Here is a 21,090-nt window from a genome sequence, read left to right on the forward strand (position 1 = left end):
CTGATTCCCGGCGTCCCTTGCGAATGACAAGTAGAACGCAGGTAACTAGTAATCGCCATATGGTTCCACTTTGCCGGGATTCCGGTCCAAAGGCACGTAACTAAGTGACGTAATTTGAAATTAAAGAAAGTTTAGAAAGAACTCCCGTGTTGAGAGTATTGAAGAAACATTCAAAATTAATTCAAAATTACTTGTACTCGAGATATTGATTAAAAAACTGAAAACTGTAATTATGCAAATCACGTATTTAATATATAATGTAGCATTTAAGGTAGACAAATCAAAATTGTTAATTGAACTCACATTTGAAAGCGATCTAATTTCAGTTTTTCCCAGAAGTTTTTTGGATTTTTTCAATATCCCCATTACAATATTATTGGAGTTACACTTTGATAGTGGGAACAATATTTATATTAAAATAATATATTTTAAATATATATTTAAAACAATTCTTGGTAATGGTAAATGGTAAATGATCCAGCAATAAATATACCTTCACGTGGTGTTTTATGGAGTTTGGTAAAAACTATCACAAGTGCGTTCGATAATTAACAAATCCTTTGCCCTGTGAGTATTCCACAAACAGAGGCTTGGAAAGTATCTAACTGTGAATACGTATGAGTAAACAACGGCATTGCGTTGCTGTTAAGGAATACACCGCGCATATTAGGCGCGCCCTCTAGCGACAACGCTCTTGTATGACTTATAAATGGGTGTGAGAGATCCTGGCCTCAGTGTGTGATATGTAACCGTGTGTTGATGACAACACAATCTAATACAATCGTCTAATTGAATAACATTCCTAGCGTTCCGACGTTAAAGTTTGTTGAAAATTTTAAATAATTCAGCAGTAAATCTAGCTTTGTGTGATGTTTTTTTATTTTTGGTAAAAACTATCACAAATAATTGAAACCAACATAAAGCCGATAAACAAAAAGAGGAATTTGTCCCTCACAAATTAAGGTACAATACCACCGGTAGTAAGGTGTGCACCTACAAAACTACATACCCGTATCTATATCCTTGGCAATCGCATGTAATTGTCTCGAAGAGGAGTCGACAGTTGCTGGGGTCCGGTGGCCATCGGTTACTCGGTGAGTAAGTATTGGCAACAAGGACGTATCTACGCTGTTATAAAATTAGCTGTGGAATTTTCCCAATGCAGGTTAATAATTGATGTCGAAATATCCTTATAAGGCGCGCCTTCTAGCGACGGAGAACTTGTTTTACGTAAATGGGTGTTGGGGATTCAACAGCGTCGATATTGTTATCTGTGGTCGTGTGTTGACGACAACACAATCAAATTGAATGACATTCCCTCCACCGGTCTATGCAAATTTGACTTCGGGTGAGCGGTTCGTCGAAAGATGGCGCAATTTATTCAGAGAGAGCATGGTTAAAATTGTGAGAATAAAGTGGATTGTTAATTAGACCAAAGACAATAGTGTCTTTGATTAGACTGAGTGAATTACTACACAACTTCATAAAACGATAACTATATGCATTATCAGAGCATTATCATCGAAATATTGTTATAGACACAATTGAATATACAAAGGTGCCTATATCACATAAAATGTAAAAACAAACAGTCGAGTAGTGGCCATCTTTGATTTCATCACTTGATTTGATCACGTGATTGTACTGATTTACGAATGCATAATATTCTTCTCAGATGCATGCTGGTATAACGTAATTATGTAGTGATATAATGTTGTCAATATCAATAATTATGTGTTTACTTGATTTTTGTTCTCATGTGATTTGGATCACATCTCCTTTCAAACAAGTATAATTAGATCATTTTTTGTTATGATTTATATAACACTGTTGTTCACATGGTAAGATCTAATTGTTTGATTTATGTTTCAATGACAACTTCCCGAAAATTTCAAAAAGTACGACACCACGCGGTATTAAATTATGAGAATCATACGTATTGGGGCGACCAACATTTTTTGCAGGGGATTTGAAACAACATTTTGGGAAGATTGTTTTAAAGTTTAATATTACATTTTCCATAAAACGTAAACAAATTAAAAAGTCCGCCATATTATGGTGGAGTTGGAAATATACCCCTCATCTATTTCATCTCTCACTTAAACATGGATATGACAGAAAGTTCAAACATTGTTACATATATGTGCAGAAATGTTGTCATGCATACACGCGTGTGTTGGAGACTGACGTTTTTTAAGACAAATATGGGTTTCACCAACGGAAGGTTTGGACGGCAAGTTGGTAAAAATTGAAAACTATTTTGTTTTGATATAGATTTTCTTCCAGAATATTGCTTGTCCTTTATGAAATGTGTATTATTTTTTAAAATTATACATTTGTTAAATGAAATTTTCCCCGCAGTATTTTTGCGAAAAAAATACCTTTTGACTTTTAATGCTAAATCGCTTATTGATTAGATATCGCCGCGCCTAACTATGCATTGCGAACATCAGAGTGTTCAAAGGGGTAAAAGCTGACACGTGATACGTAATATCGAATATACATGGTTCGTGGTCGATATTCGTCACGCCTGCTACTGCTAAGCTACATGCGTCCATAACTCGAGATGATTTGAATAGTAATCGTTTATATGTCAAAAGGAACAAAATGAGAATATTCGCGTTTACGCGTTGTGTTGATAAAACCTCCAACACGCAAAATGCTGAAGATTTCTAATATCGATTATTCTCGAGCCTAAGCGATGGCCGCGATTGGTCACGGATTGTTAAATTTTATTATTAATTGTTTAATAGCAGATACAAAATCATTCATACATATACTTATGGTATTCCAAGATGATTAATGACGCCAAATCGTGCTCGGAACAGCGTATTTGAAATTAGTGGATAAGTGGTCAGGGTTTCTACCGAGTTTGGGAACTCAACAATCGTAGATTAGCTTCATATGTTGGTAGCCAAGCATAGTCAATATCCGCTTATTATATGGCGCCGTCACGCGCTGGCTGGAGGAGGGGGAGTACTGTCAGTGACGTCGTCAAACCTGGGAATTGACTTTGAATACGTCTACCAAACAGACAATTTTATCCGTCACGATCCGAGGGTCATGACGAAATGTTGCTGCTAAAATTTTAGCGCTATTTCTTTGTCGTCTCTGCGTTGTGTGACCTTTAGTTGTGTTGCCGTTGTTATTCAATATATTATACATTTCTAAGGTACAGTATTTTTTATCGACCCAACGACCGCAGTATCAATACTATAAACAGCATACCTAGCACTCTTTTACATCATAGAAGTGATTTGTCGCTAGAGGGCGTGTTATATGCGCGGTGTACAGTTTACAACAACGCAATGTCGTTGTTTACTATGCGTATCTCGGGTAACAATAACTCAATATTGTTGTCATGTATGTATTTTGGCATCAATTATTAACTTGCAGTGGGGAAATCCCACAACCAATTTCATTGCAGCGTAGATACGTACTTGTCGATACATCAAGTCCCACCTCCCAACTTATTTGTCGTGTAAACGATGACCGGACCCCCATTAAACAAACGCTCATTTATGGAGCGTTTGCATGATGTTGCCAAGGAGATAGATATGGGTATGTATTCGTGTAGGCGCACAACGTACTAACGGTGTTGTGATACCTTAATATGTGCACGAGTAATTCTTGGAAACACTTCTTCTCTTTTGTTATTTTCATTATGTATCGTTTGTGTACAAGGCAGAGGTTCCTACCATTTAATATCACAGTTGTCTCTAATGAATGTTGTGGCAATTGCGAGTGTGCATACTGTCGATAGGTATAGTTGATTGATTGGTGGTCCACTCCGCTAAAACAAATCATTTTCCCGGGTGTTGCCATGGTAATAGCAGGACAGAAATACGTTTAATCCCAAATTCTTTTTACCTAACTAGAGTGCAGGTATGAACAACCTATCATAAGACAAGCCGGCTCTGTGTTGGAGCTGACAATATTTAACATGGACCAACTTCAGGAATGTATTTTATAGGTCTCATATAAACAAAGATGGCGACTTTGACTGTTGCTCAGTCAAACGAGTACAAACTGAAAGGTTACTCAATCTGATTAAAATATGATGTAAATTACGGCGTGAATTTAATTTTATATACTTTATTTATTTTCACTATATATTTTATTATATTATTTTGTAGTTGTTTTTATTGTATTTGCGTGCATCTTATTTTGCATTATAAATATCACCACATACATCTGAACCAACGCATATTTAACGAGATTTCAACGAGATCCCCTCTGACCCCTTCTATAGTTCGCCAGGTGACGTCGCTGGTCACAAATTAAACACGCATAAAATGGCGGATTCTGTCAATGTTAGTAAGGAAAACAATTGGGAAAACATGGTAAGTTACCATTGTTAAATGCAACGAACATCATCTACGATTTTTATGGTTATATTGTTGCATTCAAAATAAATTCTTTCGAAGAAATTTAAGATTTGCAGTTACTAAGATCTACTGACAAACATTGCGTCAATCGTAGCAGCCACCCTCGTTTCCCCCGTATAACTTCTGCTGGACAGGTCTTCGGCAATCAACCACATATTTAGATAGCCGGAGCTATGACGATGTAGATAGTACATGTCTAGCCGTGTTTTTTGCAACTTATAGGAAAGTGTATTCAAGGACACGGAATTCTAGTTCCATTGACGAAATGAATACAAGCTATAATTGTACTACAATCTTAGCATGTAGCTAGCATGTATTACTGTGTATAATATATCAATTTAGATTCATGCTTACAAATATATGAAAATAAATATATTAATTTGGTAGGTGAACTAAAAGATATGAAATATTTGTGTCGTGGTGACGCCGACAGTCCTGTGAGTATACCTAAAGCTGGTCTGGAGAAAATTGAAAGTCCAATGGGGCTCTTTCTTAAACTTAAAGAACAAGGCTCAATATCAAAAGACGATACTCGTTTACTTGAATATCTGCTTAATAAAATTAGGCGAAAGGACTTGGTTAAACTGTTACACGATAAGGAATAATGAGACAATGGTATGTATATTACAGACATCTCATGCCTTCCACAAAACTGTGCTCCGATTTTATTTACAGTTTCTGTGATAAACGTACAGAATTATTTAAGGTTTGCGTATATTCAATAGCCAATCTGATTTGTCAAAATAAACGTGGATCTAACATTGTGTAAAGCACAGTAAACACACACCAAAATGTGTAACCCAATTGAGAACGAAAACAAGTTTACTAAACTATATTATCACATGATTCTATTGGACCAATCCCTTGGACAGTCGCTGATTTATGTATATCGGATATTTTTTTTTTACCTTTACGATGTATACATAATGTACTCATATTTATTCTTGTACAGGAGAGTTTGCCAAAATAATATTGTTGTTTATATTCTCACAGCGTCCGTGGATGAGCTCAGTCATCTTATGGCACCCTTGTGGCTGTCACTTTTCAATCAATATTTGACCCTTTGAAAATAACTTGAAAACTAAATCGGTTCCCGCATGTCTATATTTCGTGAGGCATTTGTGCGGGAGAGTTGATTTTGTTTCTTATATAAAAGTTGTTAATACTATAGTTAAAACCGCTGGTGATCTCATTTTGATTTCTTCAACTATTTACAAGCTTTTCCGTACACGTTTTAATTACTTCATCAACTTTTTTGTTGCAGAGTACCACGTGCGACATCAGAATTGCAGAGGATTTTTGCTAATTTATGAATAAATTGGAATCAACAAGAAGTACTTAAAGTTTTTACATTCTTACATTTCGGAATATATATACGCTGATGAAGTCCCATATAAAAGTTCAAATGTATTAAAAATGCATTGTTGTTATGTTATACGCCTTGTGCCTTGAATGTGTGTGTCAATATTTAAGGAAGAAACCACCGCCATAAGCTGATATAACTATACAAATATTGACTCGGGACAGGGTCGATATACATATTTGTCGACCCGATGAGAGCATTGTTTTCTCAACCATATTTCTGGTGAAATATGCATGCTAGCGTGTATCATAACCCAACCAATAGCATGCCACGAAAACATAGAGATTGATGTTAGGCACCAAAAAATCATTAACTAGGCCGCCATATTTCGGTATATTTATTTATACTTTGGCATTTTGTCCTGTAACTCAGACCAGGATAGCAACTCAAAACAGAAATTGTATGGCTGCTAAATGAGATAAGTGTGTAATTTTCTCTTTAATTCACGTTTCTAACACTGCAATTATAAATGCCGATAATCCAAACTGCATTATTTGCATGTTGTATCTCGTTTATGTAATTGGGATTGTGCAATGTCCGACGCCTGGTAAAGGCTACTGAATGCTTCTATGGCCGAGTCTAAATTGTGCAAATTATTTATGAAACTAATAATATTTTAGTCATGTTTATTATGTTAATTCATGGCAGTAAATATTTTGCAAAATAATTTTTCAATAACGATTTTGGAATAATTGGTCACATCTTTCTCGTTGGGTAAAATTGTATCTTCTGACCTATTCACTGCGTAACCAATGACCACCGGATTTACAAACACTGTTGACCCATTTGTGAGCTGTTTACATGTTACATGTCAAGGATATAGATAAGATTATGTAGTCATTTAGGCGCACCTTATACTACAGGTATCGCAAAACCTTGATCTTAGTCCTACTTACCTAATATTGTTAGAAGAAAACACAATGACTGACAATGTTCAGAACTGTTGTCTTTATAGCTAGAATCCTACAATTCCCCGATGGAATAGAATTATCCAAAGCACGACTATTTTACGTAGCAATAATGTGGGCATGGCAGTAAAAAGCATGTATACAATTGACTTTTGGAACCAATTATCTAGTCTCGCCTGACTAAAGTCGCGACCCATGAGGTAAATTGAGTCTAGCTAACTATTTATAGAAGCAGCGTTCATTACACCGATAGGATTGAGTTTTCCGACCTTCCAATAAAAAACAGGATCTTCACTTGTTTGCTGTATTTAGATATCTATACATTCAACACAATTTAGGGAATGCCAGAATAAATTCAGTTTAAGATATTTCTTTTCAGAAAAAACAAACATTGCTTCACAAAAGGAGACTGATGGTTCTGATTATTAAATACTTCCAGTAGATATTTGCATCCAGTATTGATTCTATAATATGGAGTATGGTGTATGTGTACATTATTCCGGTGAAACCAATGTATTTGTGTCTTTGTCTTCTATCATCATAGACAAGTATCTTATCTTAATTTTGAACCTGATGAGCATGAGAATCTGAATATCAGCAATGGCGGCGTGTGATACTTATGTACCATATAGCGTGTATATCTTTAATCACATAAAGCAGTCAGCCAGTTTGGATGTTTATTGTCTAATATTCATACTTCACGAATTTCAATATATGACACCATACAAGTACAGTGAAACCTAAACCACAACAATTTCAATGAAACTTAACAGAATGTGTGATAATATATTTTGACAGACTGATTCGACTAATTTAAATATGTTGGTAAATAGGTCTTAGTTCATTTCGAACCATCCATTCTGAATGATTAATGCGAAGTTCGTATAGTTATAATACAATACATACAAGTATGACATCATAGAGACTGTTGTCAGAAATTGAGAAAATGATTTCATCTATAACACGAGAAATTTACCGTATTTACTGGGCCAGCCATCTTGAATACAGCTTGAAACTAAATAAAAAGACAAGTTGAGAAACGCAGGTTCCATATAGTGAATATCTGTAAATTGATCGCATTTATTGTATTATCACGTGCACGCCAGCTGACTGTGGTATTGAGGTCCTCAATAGAATGATTGGTTAATGTACAAATATAGAATAGTGTCAACCATGAAAGGTCAAAACACTTGACTTTTGAAACTTGTTGTTTAATTATAAATCATGTGTATACCTGTTTACAGAATGGTACAGTACGCAAATTAAATTGAATAGGTTATTCTTATACTTGAGAATCAAGTATTATTGATACGATTCCAAATATAAAATAATGGGTTTTAATATATGAGACATTCTAAAAGACTATTGGTGATGGGTCAAATGATAATAAAAACAAATTTAAAATTCTACAAATAATGATTTGTTTTAGAGGGAACATTCCGTATCATAAGATTTTCAGTTACATAAAACAACTTAAAATCTGTTGAAATGAGGCGTTACACCAAAATTTAAAAATACCAAAAATAAAAATAAAAATTTTGGAAAACAGTAATGGGGCACATTTATTTGAACTGGAATAGTTAAATTTACAAGTTAAACCTGTAGTAGGCTTTGTATAATTTACTTTTGAGCCAACCTGGTATTTTGATTGGCGTAGATTTTCGAAACACAGTTACTTATTAACCATTGTATTCATATTTCGTTCATGAATATTCATCACAAAGACTTATGGGTTATACGCACCATGCAGTAGATAGTCTGCTCACATGATCGATAACATTCGGTTGTTGTACATCATGGAACCGACAGCAGACTGAGAGAATGCAGGGAATCCAAACCCAGTGCGTGAAACACAAGCATTCAAAGATATGCTGCTTGATGTATCACAGAACATATTATATTTGGTAGGCGGGTCAGGACTTTACTCTAGTTGGGTGGTAACATTTGAAAAGATTATTGGACCACTGTTGCCATGGCAACGACCAAAAACTGATTTTTGAATACTTTCGCACCAAATGCATCACCTCCTACCAATCTTATAATAGCAGTGTTCAAATGAACATGCTTTTTATTTTGGTGAAGTTGCGCTCCGACAGCGAGACCTCCGGCGCCGACATTGTTACACTGTACCAACGTAAGTCCCATTGTAACTTTGACTGAGTGCTCTTTGGGAACGTATATGGGGCCCCAGTTTTAGTTATAAAACCTACAACGTCGTAACTTCAGAAATCAAGGCTGCATCATCTGGGAAACGCTTTCCTTTCAAAGACAAGGTGCAAGGTCAGGAGAGTAAGAGGGATTGGGGAAGATTTCATAGCCACACACCCGTGCTTCTGATCTGGCGACATGCGAGTTGACCGGAGCGTTGTCCTGCAGGAGAAGGATAACTTTGCTTTGATAGCTTCTCTTAATTTCATCAAAAGTGAAGCGTAATAGGTTCCTGTAATTGTGGTCGTAAATCTGCCAGTAAATCTGTCATACTACTCCGTCCTGGTCCCAGAAGACATGACCTTGCCAGTGGAGGGCTGCACCCTTGCAGTCTTTGGAGGTGGTGAGTCTCTGGATTATAGTGATGGACCCAACTTTCATCCTATGTAATTGAAAAACTTTGACTCATCTTCTTGGCACATCCCCAAATTCATTCTCAAGCACTCAACGTATTCTTGCTTCTGGAAAGGTGTGAGCAACCTGGGAACCCATCTGGCAGACACCTTATGCATATGCAAATGGTCATGAATGATAGTTTCCACAGATCCTGTACTAATCTTGACCCCCCGGACTATTTGGCGAACAGTAATGCGTCGATCTTGCCTCAACTTGACGGACAAATGCCTCATCAATGGCAGAAGAGGAATGACCAGGTCTGGGAGCTGTTTCCACAGACTTCCGGCCATGTTTGAATTCACGATGCCAGCGTTTTACAAGGTCATATGATGGGGCATCATCACCATAAGTTTCTTTCATTTCATCAAAAGTCTCCCTTGGTGTGCGTCCTTTCAAATACAAAACCCAGATTGCTGCGCGACACTCAACTGGCTCCATTTCACACCTGACTCAGTTCAAACACCTGTAAATCAGAAACCATAATTAGTTCAGAGCTTTTTTTGCAACATAACCCATGGAGATGTAAATCATTACACATGCAAAATTTCCTCTAGATCAGACAACTGGAAGTGGGTCAGGGACTTTACTTATTTAACGCCCCTCGTAGTTTTATGTGCATGTCCTACCACGGGAACAGCCGAAAACATGTTCTTTAAGCGGAACGCCAATCAGCCTATGGGCTTGTACTGTACAGGTTATCACCAATGTTCATTTTGTTCTATGCGAGGTGTAACTGCCTAGCTTATTACATATTGACAATAAACCTTTAGACCTATATTCAAATTTAGAATGCGATGATGTGACTAATATTCTGGTATCTTAAATTATATGGCATTTGAAAACACGTTGCTGTTTTTAAATTGACTCATGTTAACTGCATTATCTCTCTATATCAATCATACATCATTTTACCAAGAATTAAATATTTTTACAGAAACGTTTCAGAATTTGAAAGCTAAGTGTGAACTTGAGGATTGTGAGACACAATTTAAATTACTTGAGCAGTTGCAACATGGTGGCGATCTCACAGTAGTAAACACGAGGTACTTGCATGATAAGCTGGTGAGACTTAGACAGGATAATTTAGAATACAAAGTTCAACAAATGGTGAGCTGTGTTCTTATTGTGTATTTAGGGGTAATCCAATGCACTTTAATAACTACCCACATTGTCTTTCAAATAGGGATATACTCCCCCTCCTCTGGGTCCATCATGTCATATTTAGACCAAGTATGTTATTATACTATTTTAGTATAAATTACTATGGCAGCCATTTATAATATGTTTTATTTCAAAATTACAAGTTATAACATGGTTTTATTACTAACGGGTGTCGCATACGACTTATTTACCACTTCTGTGTCACTGAGAATATTCTAGAACCGTACTGTGTCTGGGTGGAATATTCTAGATTTTTTTAAGAAACTGGTTGAATAGGTAATAGAACACTGTAGGAGGCAATAGAAGGTAATGGAACATTCTAGAAATTTGTAGTAAGTTCCTGACTCATTATGTATGCTGATGTAATGGTCTATTTACAGACAGTGGGGTATATATAGGGGAGTTATTCAGCACTGAGATCAGATCGGAGATCTCGTTGAATTGTATTGGAGGTTAAGTATCTAGTCATTGGAGTAGTGGAGTTTTACCACGTTGTTGTACTTGATGTTTGCAGAGTATAATAATACCAGTACCAATTGAAACCTCATCTGTTGGCTCCGTGTTCGTATTTTATCATCGCCGCCAGGGAAGTCTTTCTGTTACTGTTGCCATTTTGGTATTTGAACCATCACACCTGTACTATACCGATTACGGTAATATTACGTTGCGTGTGACAACGGGGTTCTTATATATTTTATATACTTCAGCCCAACAACATTTGATAGAGTTTCTGAAAGATAAATACAGTAGAAGGTTTGCACAGTTCTATCCACTTCCTTGGAATGATACCTTGACATTTCCAATAGAAGAGGTCTACACAAGACTGGAAGTTATCGAGTCAACAGGTTCCTTGAGTGTTTTCACAAGCAATACACTCAGTCATGAGCATGATGTATTTAAGGACATTGTGGTTAATCGTTTTGAAATTAAAGGTGCTCCAGCTATAGGGAAATACACTTTCTGTAAAAAGTTGGCTTATGACTGGGCTCGTGGTTCTTTGAGTCAGTTCAATTTAGTGTATTTAGTTGAAATGAGACATGTGAACGCTGATTTGATAGATGATATCTACAATGAGCTCCCTGATGATGATAAAATCAACAGGGACGATCTAAAACAAATCATTAATAGAAATCAGCATTCTTTTCTGTTACTCGTTGATGGATTTGGTGAGTTCAATACAAAGATTAGCCAGAAATAATATCACGAAAGAAGTTTCCAAATTCAATGGTTCTTGAAACAACCAGGCCAATGGAAAGCAACATAGATGGAATTGATGATCATTACCAAATTCCGGGATTTAACAAATGGGATTCCTACGACTATGTTACGAAATACTTCAAACAATATAAGCTTCCATTGGCTGAGATGAATGAAAGCTTGGATGAAATGATAATCAGTCCATTACATGTCTCCTTTCTCTGTGTCCTCTGGACAGACTATGATAACAAGCGACATCTACCTAATTGTCTATCAGAATTATATCAAGAAATGTTAGAGTGTATTTTGAAAAAATCTTGTGAGGCATATCTCTCACTGATAAGGGTAATGTTCCAGACGAGATGTTGGTTTCTCTAAGCAAGTTGACTGAATTTGCATATCCCTTCCTCAAACAAGAGAAGTTGGTTTACAGTGTGATTGATGTTCCACCAGACGTATAACCTCTCACTGTTTTTCAAACCGCCAGGTATATCATTAGAACCAATTTCAGTAGATATCGAACTTACTGAAAGTGAAACAAACCCTGATGATAGGCTTGACTATTCAGTTGGCCTACTTTTTTGTAATACACAGACTTTTCAAGAAGTGTTAAAACTTTTGGAATATGAAAACAGTCATAGGAATGCAGAATCTCGGTATATCAAAAACTGTGGGATTTTTTGTTCTATATCGCACCAACTAAATTCAGTTGATTAGACAAATTGGAGAGAACGAAATTAAGTTAAGAGTTTTAACAATTAATGTCAGCCCTTTAAACAATATGCAATATTTTGGAAAATACATCAATGATTGGAAACCTTATCTAATATGCACCATGTTTCCAGTTCCTTTAGATATCACATTCGATCAGTTTGATTTATCCCAGCTGGTGAAGTTGGTCATGAGTATTCTGAAAAATAAACAGATACAAGATTTGGTTCCTATGTTTTATGTTGTAAATGTATTAGACAGTGAAATCGACTTTGGCAATATGGAAAAGTCCATACAGAATTTGGCCTCTATGCATAAAGGCAAGGAAACACACCTAGCTAGGATTGAAATAAAATCAGTGAAACTGATGGAATTCATAGGAAAATTCACCCAAACGAAAAATGTTGATCAACTTTGTCTGCATGTTAGCAATTTCAAAAGTCTTTTTAGCTATGCGAATGACAAAGAAGTTGTTGTTGCGATTCGAAAGGTTTTATGTAAGACTACTGCACACCAACTAGATTCAGCTACATTGAATATTACAACAGATCCTAATGTTGGACCTGAAGAGAAACCCAGACTAAAAATTAAGACATCTGTAAAAATGACTGAAGGTGAGGTACAAAAGTACTCACTTGGCGCTATACTCTAATAAATTAATTTCCTTTCCAAGGAATAAATGAAAGATAACATATCAACATATATTGATGTCACTGTATAAGTCACTCTATTTTAAGCAATAACTTGAGAGCGAAACCTGTAGCTATTTTCGATAAATTCTATTGTGATTCTATGCTGAACAATGTCAACTCCGTAATACATATATACAATATCTAACTTTAGACGTAGAGTTTTGAATAGGCTTCCACCTAAAAATATAAATATGTCATTATATATCACTGATTATATAATCTTATCTTATGAAATCTGTAATTTTTTTTCAGTTTTAGCTTACCTTTTATTTAACTTTTCTCCATTTTCCTGTAAATTGCAAAATAAAAGTTCTAAAAACAAGTCGCTGAATTCAAATAATTTAAACTGTTTTAAATGTCAGGGTGAACCTCGATTTTCATATGTTGTGTTTAGCTGTATTGTGGCATTACTGAGAAATATATTGTCATCATCAGTCTGGTTAGGAGCAAAACTAGATTTGTAAAACTTGAACTTGAGTGACTAATTATAATGAGCTGTCAACCAGAAAAAGTTTATCCCAACGTATGACAGACTGGACTTAGGTTTATATGTTACCCAAGTACAAGCTAAGACCAATATTCAATAGAAAGGATATCGTGCCCATCAAAATAATGAGATCAAATCTAAATACCTTGTATCTTAGCTAATGATCAGATTCATTTTCAAATATTTCTGAAACTATATTGGTCTTTCCACTCACCACAATCTGCTTTTCAATGGCTAGCTTCCAATTTTCCTAATCACAAAGCAATTGTTTCTCAATAAATTCTTCTTTCACTAAAAATTTCCTTAAATTTTTGACGTATTACGTTTTGTATTGAAATTTAAGACCACACCACTTTTCTTTAAAACTAGTGGCTAAACAAAATGAAAAAAACACAGTATTGTTTCGCTTTCGAAAAAAATAGTTACGATCTTGATCATCAACTAACAATTTTAGATTGTTATTTTCAAGTCACCATTTGGAACATTTGGAATATTCAGCCCCTAATACAACAAATGATAGACACTATTTAGAAGGTAAATTAAAAAAATATGGGTTTGACCAACGGAATGTTTGGACGGCAAGTTGGTAAAAATTGGAAACTATTTTGTTCTTCAGTTTTTATTTAGATTTTCTTCCAGAATGATATTGCTTGTCTTTTACGAAATATGTATACTTTTTTTAAAATGATACATTTGTTAAATAAAATTTTCCCCGTTAAATAAAATACCCTCCGATTTCTAATGCTAAATCGCTTATAGATTAGATATCGCCGCGCCTAACTATGCATTGCGAACATCAACGTGTTCAAAGTGGTAAAGGCTGACACGTGATACGTAATATCGAATATTCATGGTTCGTGGTCGATATTCGTCACGCCTGCTACTGCTTAGCCATATGTGTCCATGACTCAGGATGATTTGAATAATATTTGTCAGAAGAAACAAATGATCGTATTCACGTTTACGTGTTGTGTTGATAAACACTCAAATGGCTGAAGATTTGTAATATCGATTATTCTCGAACCTAAGCGATTATTAATTGTTTAATAGCAGATACAAAATCATTCATACATATAATTATGGTATTCCAAGATGATTAATGACGCCAAATCGTGCTCGGAACAGCGTATTTGAAATTAGTGGATAAGTGGTCAGGGTTTCTACCGAGTTTGGGAACTCAACAATCGTAGATTAGCTTCATATGTTGGTAGCCAAGCATAGTCAATATCCGCTTATTATACGGCGCCGTCACGCGCTGGCTGGAGGAGGGGGAGTACTGTCAGTGACGTCGTCAAGCCTGGTAATTGAATTTGAATACGTCTTCCAAACAGACAATTTTATCTGTCACGATCCGATGTCATGACGAAATGTTGCTGCTACAATTTTAGCGTCATTTTTTAGTCGTCTATGCGTTTTGTGGTAATCGAACGCAATCGTTTTTGTTTATTTTTCACGCCGAATATAACGGTTTTAAAAATAACCATTCTTTGCCGACGGGGGCAGTTTAATCATATAAAAACAAAATACGACTCGCTTTATTAGAGTGAAGGATATTTATATATATTGTTTCAAATATGAAATATTCAAATGAAACAATAACTTTTTGGGTTATCCCCGACGATGGTAAATGGATTTTAAAAATATGTATGCCTAAGTAACGCATTTCTGTGTGCAAACGGAATGCGATCAAATAACCTTTGAATTCGCCAGCATAATTCGATTCTGATTCTACTAATACCGGGTAATTAGAATATAAAACATCGTGATCCTTCTTATAAGGGTTATTAAACGCGCGCCAACATTGGGACAGGTTTCTTGCGACGGTGCATGATACTAATGATCATAATATGATTCAACGTATATAAACTACAATAACTGTTAGCCATATATGGCAAAGCTGCCATAATACGCATATTCTCATAATAATATATTAATCATGTAGATGAACTGAACCAAATGAAAGATTTATGTCGTGGTATCGGTCCTGAACTGGAGAAAATTAAAACACCGATGAAGCTTTTTATTAAATTTCAAGAACAAGGCTTGATATCAGAAGACAATACTGGTTTTCTAGTAAATCTGTTACTAAAAATTGATCGACAAAAATTGGTTCCAGTGTTAACGGGTAATTAAGATATAATGAGACAATGGTATGTATAGTATAGACATTTAATGATTTCCGAAAAACTCACAGTTTATAGACAGTTACTGTACAATGAGTTTATTTCAAATCAGGGACGTTGTGATCAACTATAAGCTTACCCATTCTGTAAGGGCCGCGTATACTTAATAGCCAATCTGATTTCTCAAATGGGTCTTAACCATCTGAATTATTTCTAAGATATATGAATATAGATGCGGATCTAAAATTATGGAACGTATAGCAAACATACACCAAAATGTGTGACATATCCCAATTACATTGAGAACAAGTTTACTCAAACAAGTTTACTAAACTGTATTGTCACATGATTCCATCGGGCCAATCCCGTGGACAGTTACTGCTATATCTATGTCGAATACTTGTTCGTTACTTTTGCGATGTTAATGTATATTTATCCTTGTACAGGAGGGTTTGTCAAAAATAAAAGTGTTGTTTATATTCACACAACCTGCATGGATGAGCTCAGTCATCTTAATTATGGCACCTTTGTGGGTGTCACTTTTCAATCAATATCTGACCCTTTGAAAATAACTTGAAAACTAAATCGGCTCCCCTATGTCTGCAATTCATGGGGTATTTATGCGGGAGAGTTAATTTGGTTTATAATATAAAATCAATTTGTTAATACTATAGTTAAAACAGTTGATAACCAAATTTTGGTTTCTTCAACTATTTACAAGCATTTCCGTACGCGAGTTAATTTCTTTATTAACTTTTTTGTTACAGAGTGCCACGTGTGTCATCAAAATTGCAGAGGATTCTGGCTAATTTATGAATAAATTTGAATCAGCAAGAAGATTATTGGAAATTCTCAAAGTCTTGGTGAAACGTTTCGAAGTCAGAGTCGTCCGCGCTTGCAGCAGAAGAGGGAAGAGTACTGTCAGTGACATTGTCTGACCTGGGAATTGACTTTGAATACGCCTACCAAACAGAAAATTTGAAAATTTAACTTTCTGAAATGGCATTTCCTGCGTTTTTGAGTAGATTTCATTGGAAAAATCAGAGAAATTTTGTGAGGACTTCCAGCACCACAGGTGATAAAAATTATCCGCCTTTTAAAAATATTGTGCATTGAAAAGGAACCTTCGAGCCCGTGTGGGGGGTTCGTCCGAAGATTTTACCGCCATTTCTTTGTCGTCTCTACGTTTTGCATCCTTGTTTAATTGGTAGGCCATTGACATTTAGTATATTATACATTTCTAAGGTACAGTATTTTTTATCGACCGCAGTATCAATACTATGAACAGCATACCTCGCCCCTTTTACATCATAGAAGGGATTCGTCGCTAGGGGGCGCGCGTTATATGCGCGGTGTACAGTTTACAACAACGCAATGTCCCTGATTTATTTGCGTATCACGGGTAACAATAACAAATGTTGTTGTCATGTGTGAAATTTCAAATATTAACCTGCAGTGGGGATATTCCACAACCATATTCATTACAGCGTAGATACGTCTCATCTCCCGACTTATTCACCGTGTAAACGATGGCCGAATTCGAACCAACTGTCGACCCATTTAAAAGTTGTTTACATACGATTGCCAGGAATATTGATAAGGGTATGTAGTTATGTAGACACACAACGTACTACTTGCATTGTGATACCTTAATTTGTGTGGGGCAATTCCTGGAAAACATGTCTTCCCGTACGTACGCAATTGCGGAATGTTATTGAATACAATTCACTCACTTGCTTACAAGTTAAACTAACCTCTCTGTTTGTGGCATACTCACTCAACGTACCGATAGACTATTTACTAACGTTCAACACCAGGCCGGACCTATTGGTTATCGAACGCGATCGTTTTTATTTTTCACGACGAATATAACGGCTTTGAAAACAACAATTCTTTACCATCGGGGTCATTTTTACATATCCCCGTGGGCGGAGCTACGTCCAAGACGTTCCACGTTGCTAAGACGTACACCACTGTACCACGTTTTCTATGGGCTCTGCGCGCGCTGCCAGGAACGCGGAACACAGAGCGAAGAGCCGGTGAAAATTAGAGAAAACAACAGGAACTCAACTTTGAAGTAATCCTGAACATTCAAATTTATATATGTTACACACCCAGGGGTTATCTTGTTTCACGATTCAGGGGAGTCTCAACAACCATCCCAAAGTACCGTTTTCTGAGAGTTTTCGGCCTTTGTTTTCACCGTGATGGTTGCCAGGCGGTGAAAAATGCCCCGATGTCCGCCCGAGAATAAAAGCAACATATGGCTCGCTTTATTTGAGAACAGAATATTTCTATATAGAGTGCTCGTTTCAAATACTCACATACAATGAAATGAAACAATTGAATAATTTTGTTGGTTATCGCTGACGATAAATGAATGTTAAAAATATGTATGCCTAAATAACGTATTTCTGAATGCAAAAGAAATGCGATGAAATAACCTTTGAACTCGCCAACATAATTCAATTCTGATTCTACTTATAATTAGAATATAACAAATCGAGGTCCTTCTTATATGGGTTATTAAACGCGCGCCAACATTGTGACAGGTTTCTGGCGACGGTGCATGGGACAAATGATCATATTTTGATTCAACATATATAAACTACAATAACTGTTAGTCATATATGGCAAAGCAGACACGCTCAATTACACACTTGTTACTACAATTATACAGCCGCACTAAACATCGCATTTGCATAACTTTGTATAATATACTGATGTCGAAAATATACAAAAATGTGATGTCTATTCTCATAATACTATAATAATCTTGTAGATGAATTGAAGCAAATGAAAGGTTTATGTCGTGGTATCGGTCCTGATAAAATAGCTAAAGCGGAATTGGAGAAAATTAAAACAGCGATGGACCTTTTTATTAAACTTCAAGAACAAGGCTTATTATCACAATACAAAATTAGTTTGCTACAGAATCTGTTGGACGAAATTAAGCGTACAGACTTGATTGAGGAATTAAAGAAAAAAATGAACATAAAATGAGATATTGGTATGTATATTACAGACATTTTATGGTTTCAAAAAAACTTATTTTATTTACAGTTTATAGACAGTTACTGTATAATGAGTTTATTTCAAATCAGGGACGCTGTGATCAACTGTAAGCTTACCCATTCTGTATGGGCCGTGTATACCTAATAGCCAACCTGATTTCTCAAATGGGTCTTAACCATCTGAATTATTTCTAAGATATATAAATATAGATGCGGATCTAAAATTATGGAACGTATAGCAAACATACACCAAAATGTGTTACATATCGCAATTACATTGAGAACAAGTTTACTCAAACAAGTTTACTAAACTGTATTGTCACATGATTCCTTCGGGCCAATCCCGAGGACAGTTACTGCTATATCTATGTCGAATACTTTTTCGTTACCTTTGAGATGAAAATGTATATTTATCCTTGTACAGGAGGGTTTGTCAAAAATAATAGTGTTGTTTATATTCACACAACTTGCATGGATGAGCTCAGTCATCTTAATTATGCCACCTTTGTGGGTGTCACATTTCAATTAATATCTGACCCTTTGAAAATAACTTGAAAACTAAATCGATTCCCCCATGTCTGCATTTCATGAGGTATTTATGCGGGAAAGTTAATTTGGTTTCTAATATAAAATCAATTTGTTAATACTATAGTTAAAACAGTTGATAACCAAATTTTGGTTTCTTCAACTATTTACAAGCATTTCCGTATGCGAGTTAATTTCTTTATTAACTTTTTTGTTGCAGAGTGCCACGTGTGACATCAGAATTGCAGAGGATTCTGGCTAATTTATGAATAAATTGGAATCAGCAAGAAGATTATTGGAAATTCTTAAAGTTTTTACATGGATCAAAGTTTTTTAAAAATCTGAATTATACACTGATGAAGTCACATATAAAAGTTCTAATGAATTAAAAATGCAAAATTGTACGTTTCTGTATTATATGCCTTGAATGTGTGTGTCAATAATTAAGGAGGAAACCATCGTACAGGCTGATATACTATCGAAATATTGACCCGGGCCAAGGTCGATATACATATTTGTCGACACGATGAGAGCATTGTTGTCTCAACCATATCATATCTCTGATGAAATATAATGCATGCTAGCGTGTATCATACCCCCACCAAAAGCATGCCATGGCAACGTAGAGATTGATGTTAGGCATCAGCAAATCATTAACTAGGCCGCCATTTTTCGCTATGTTATCGTATTTATACTTTGGCATTTTGCCCTGTAACTCAGCCCAGGACAGCAACTCATCAGAGGAAGTATGAAAATGTATGGCCGCCATGCGTCCATTTGTTGCTCTATTGCACGTAGCTGCAAAGAAGATAAGTGTGTACTTTACTTGCAAATCCACGGTTCAAACAATACAATTATAAATGCCGATAATCCAAACTGTATTATTGGCTTGTCGTACTTCGTTTATTTAATTGGTAATGCAATGTCCGGTGCTTGGTAAAGGCTGCTGAATGCTTCTATAACCGAGTCTTGATTGTGCAAATTATTTATTCAACTAATAATATTATACGTGTTTATTATGTTAATTCATTGCTGTAAATGATGTGAAAAGTAACGTTTTAATAACCATTTTTGAATAATTGAGCACATCACGGACTTGCACACACCGTCGACATATTTGTTTACACGATATAATCAAGGATATCGTCTAGATAAGGTTACGTAGTCATCTAGACGCACCCTGTACTACCGGTGTCTCAAATCCTTAATCTGTATGGAACGATTTGGCGGAAAACACGTCCTACCTACTTTTGTTATTTACATATATATACATATTTTCTAGTTGTAAAAAAACATGTCTCAATATTTACAGCCATCGTTGTTCCTTCCATCAGTTGTCCCAATTTTGAGTGTGCGTGCTAACTGTAGATACAGTGTATTTTACCACATAAACCATATTGGGACAGCGAGACAGGGCTTTCGAGCACAATGGCGTTATGATAATTGCTATCCCGGCGCCAACCAGTCTATCAAATATATGAACATATTTTGGTGTGAAATTCAATTATAAAATTAACTTGTTTCAAATGGTAATGTTATTACTTTAGACAATTTGTTTGGACAACCATTGCTGAAGTTGAAAATCAGTCACAGCTAGAAGCACGTATACAATCGACCTTTGGCACCTATTGTTTAATCTCGCCTGGCTGGAGTCACGACCCATGAAGTAAATCATGTCTAACTAACTATTTATAGGTGTAGCGTTTATTACGTTGATAAGACTGAGTCAATTGACGATCTTTTTGTTTTAGATAAAGTGGTATGGAATACATTCAGTTTAAGATATTTCTTTTGAAAAAAACACAATGCTTCACAGAATTGATAAGAAGCAACTACACAATGAAGGAGATTGAGCTATTGAGTTATTGCTATTGAGCTGGTAAAAAGGAGACAAAAATGACAAAATATTCACTGAAA

The 21,090-nt window shown here is 35.7% G+C and overlaps 2 protein-coding genes across 2 annotated transcripts; both read left to right on the forward strand.

Moving 5' to 3' along the window:
- Positions 1-3,425: 3,425 nt before the first annotated feature.
- LOC144364064 (FAS-associated death domain protein-like) lies at positions 3,426-5,805 on the forward strand. Its single transcript, XM_078014373.1, has 3 exons — positions 3,426-3,561; positions 4,776-5,003; positions 5,653-5,805. Exons 1-2 carry the CDS (start codon positions 3,489-3,491, stop codon positions 4,991-4,993), a joined length of 291 nt encoding a protein of 96 aa, XP_077870499.1. The 5' UTR covers positions 3,426-3,488; the 3' UTR covers positions 4,994-5,003; positions 5,653-5,805.
- Positions 5,806-17,071: 11,266 nt separating this feature from the next.
- LOC144364061 (FAS-associated death domain protein-like) lies at positions 17,072-19,577 on the forward strand. The gene is made up of 3 exons (XM_078014370.2): positions 17,072-17,236; positions 18,417-18,644; positions 19,394-19,577. Exons 1-2 carry the CDS (start codon positions 17,164-17,166, stop codon positions 18,635-18,637), a joined length of 294 nt encoding a protein of 97 aa, XP_077870496.1. The 5' UTR covers positions 17,072-17,163; the 3' UTR covers positions 18,638-18,644; positions 19,394-19,577.
- Positions 19,578-21,090: the final 1,513 nt, after the last annotated feature.

The sequence above is a fragment of the Saccoglossus kowalevskii genome, chromosome 18 (genome assembly GCF_978046115.1).
Source record: "Saccoglossus kowalevskii chromosome 18, keSacKowa6.1, whole genome shotgun sequence".
NCBI classification, from domain to species: Eukaryota; Metazoa; Hemichordata; class Enteropneusta; family Harrimaniidae; genus Saccoglossus; species Saccoglossus kowalevskii.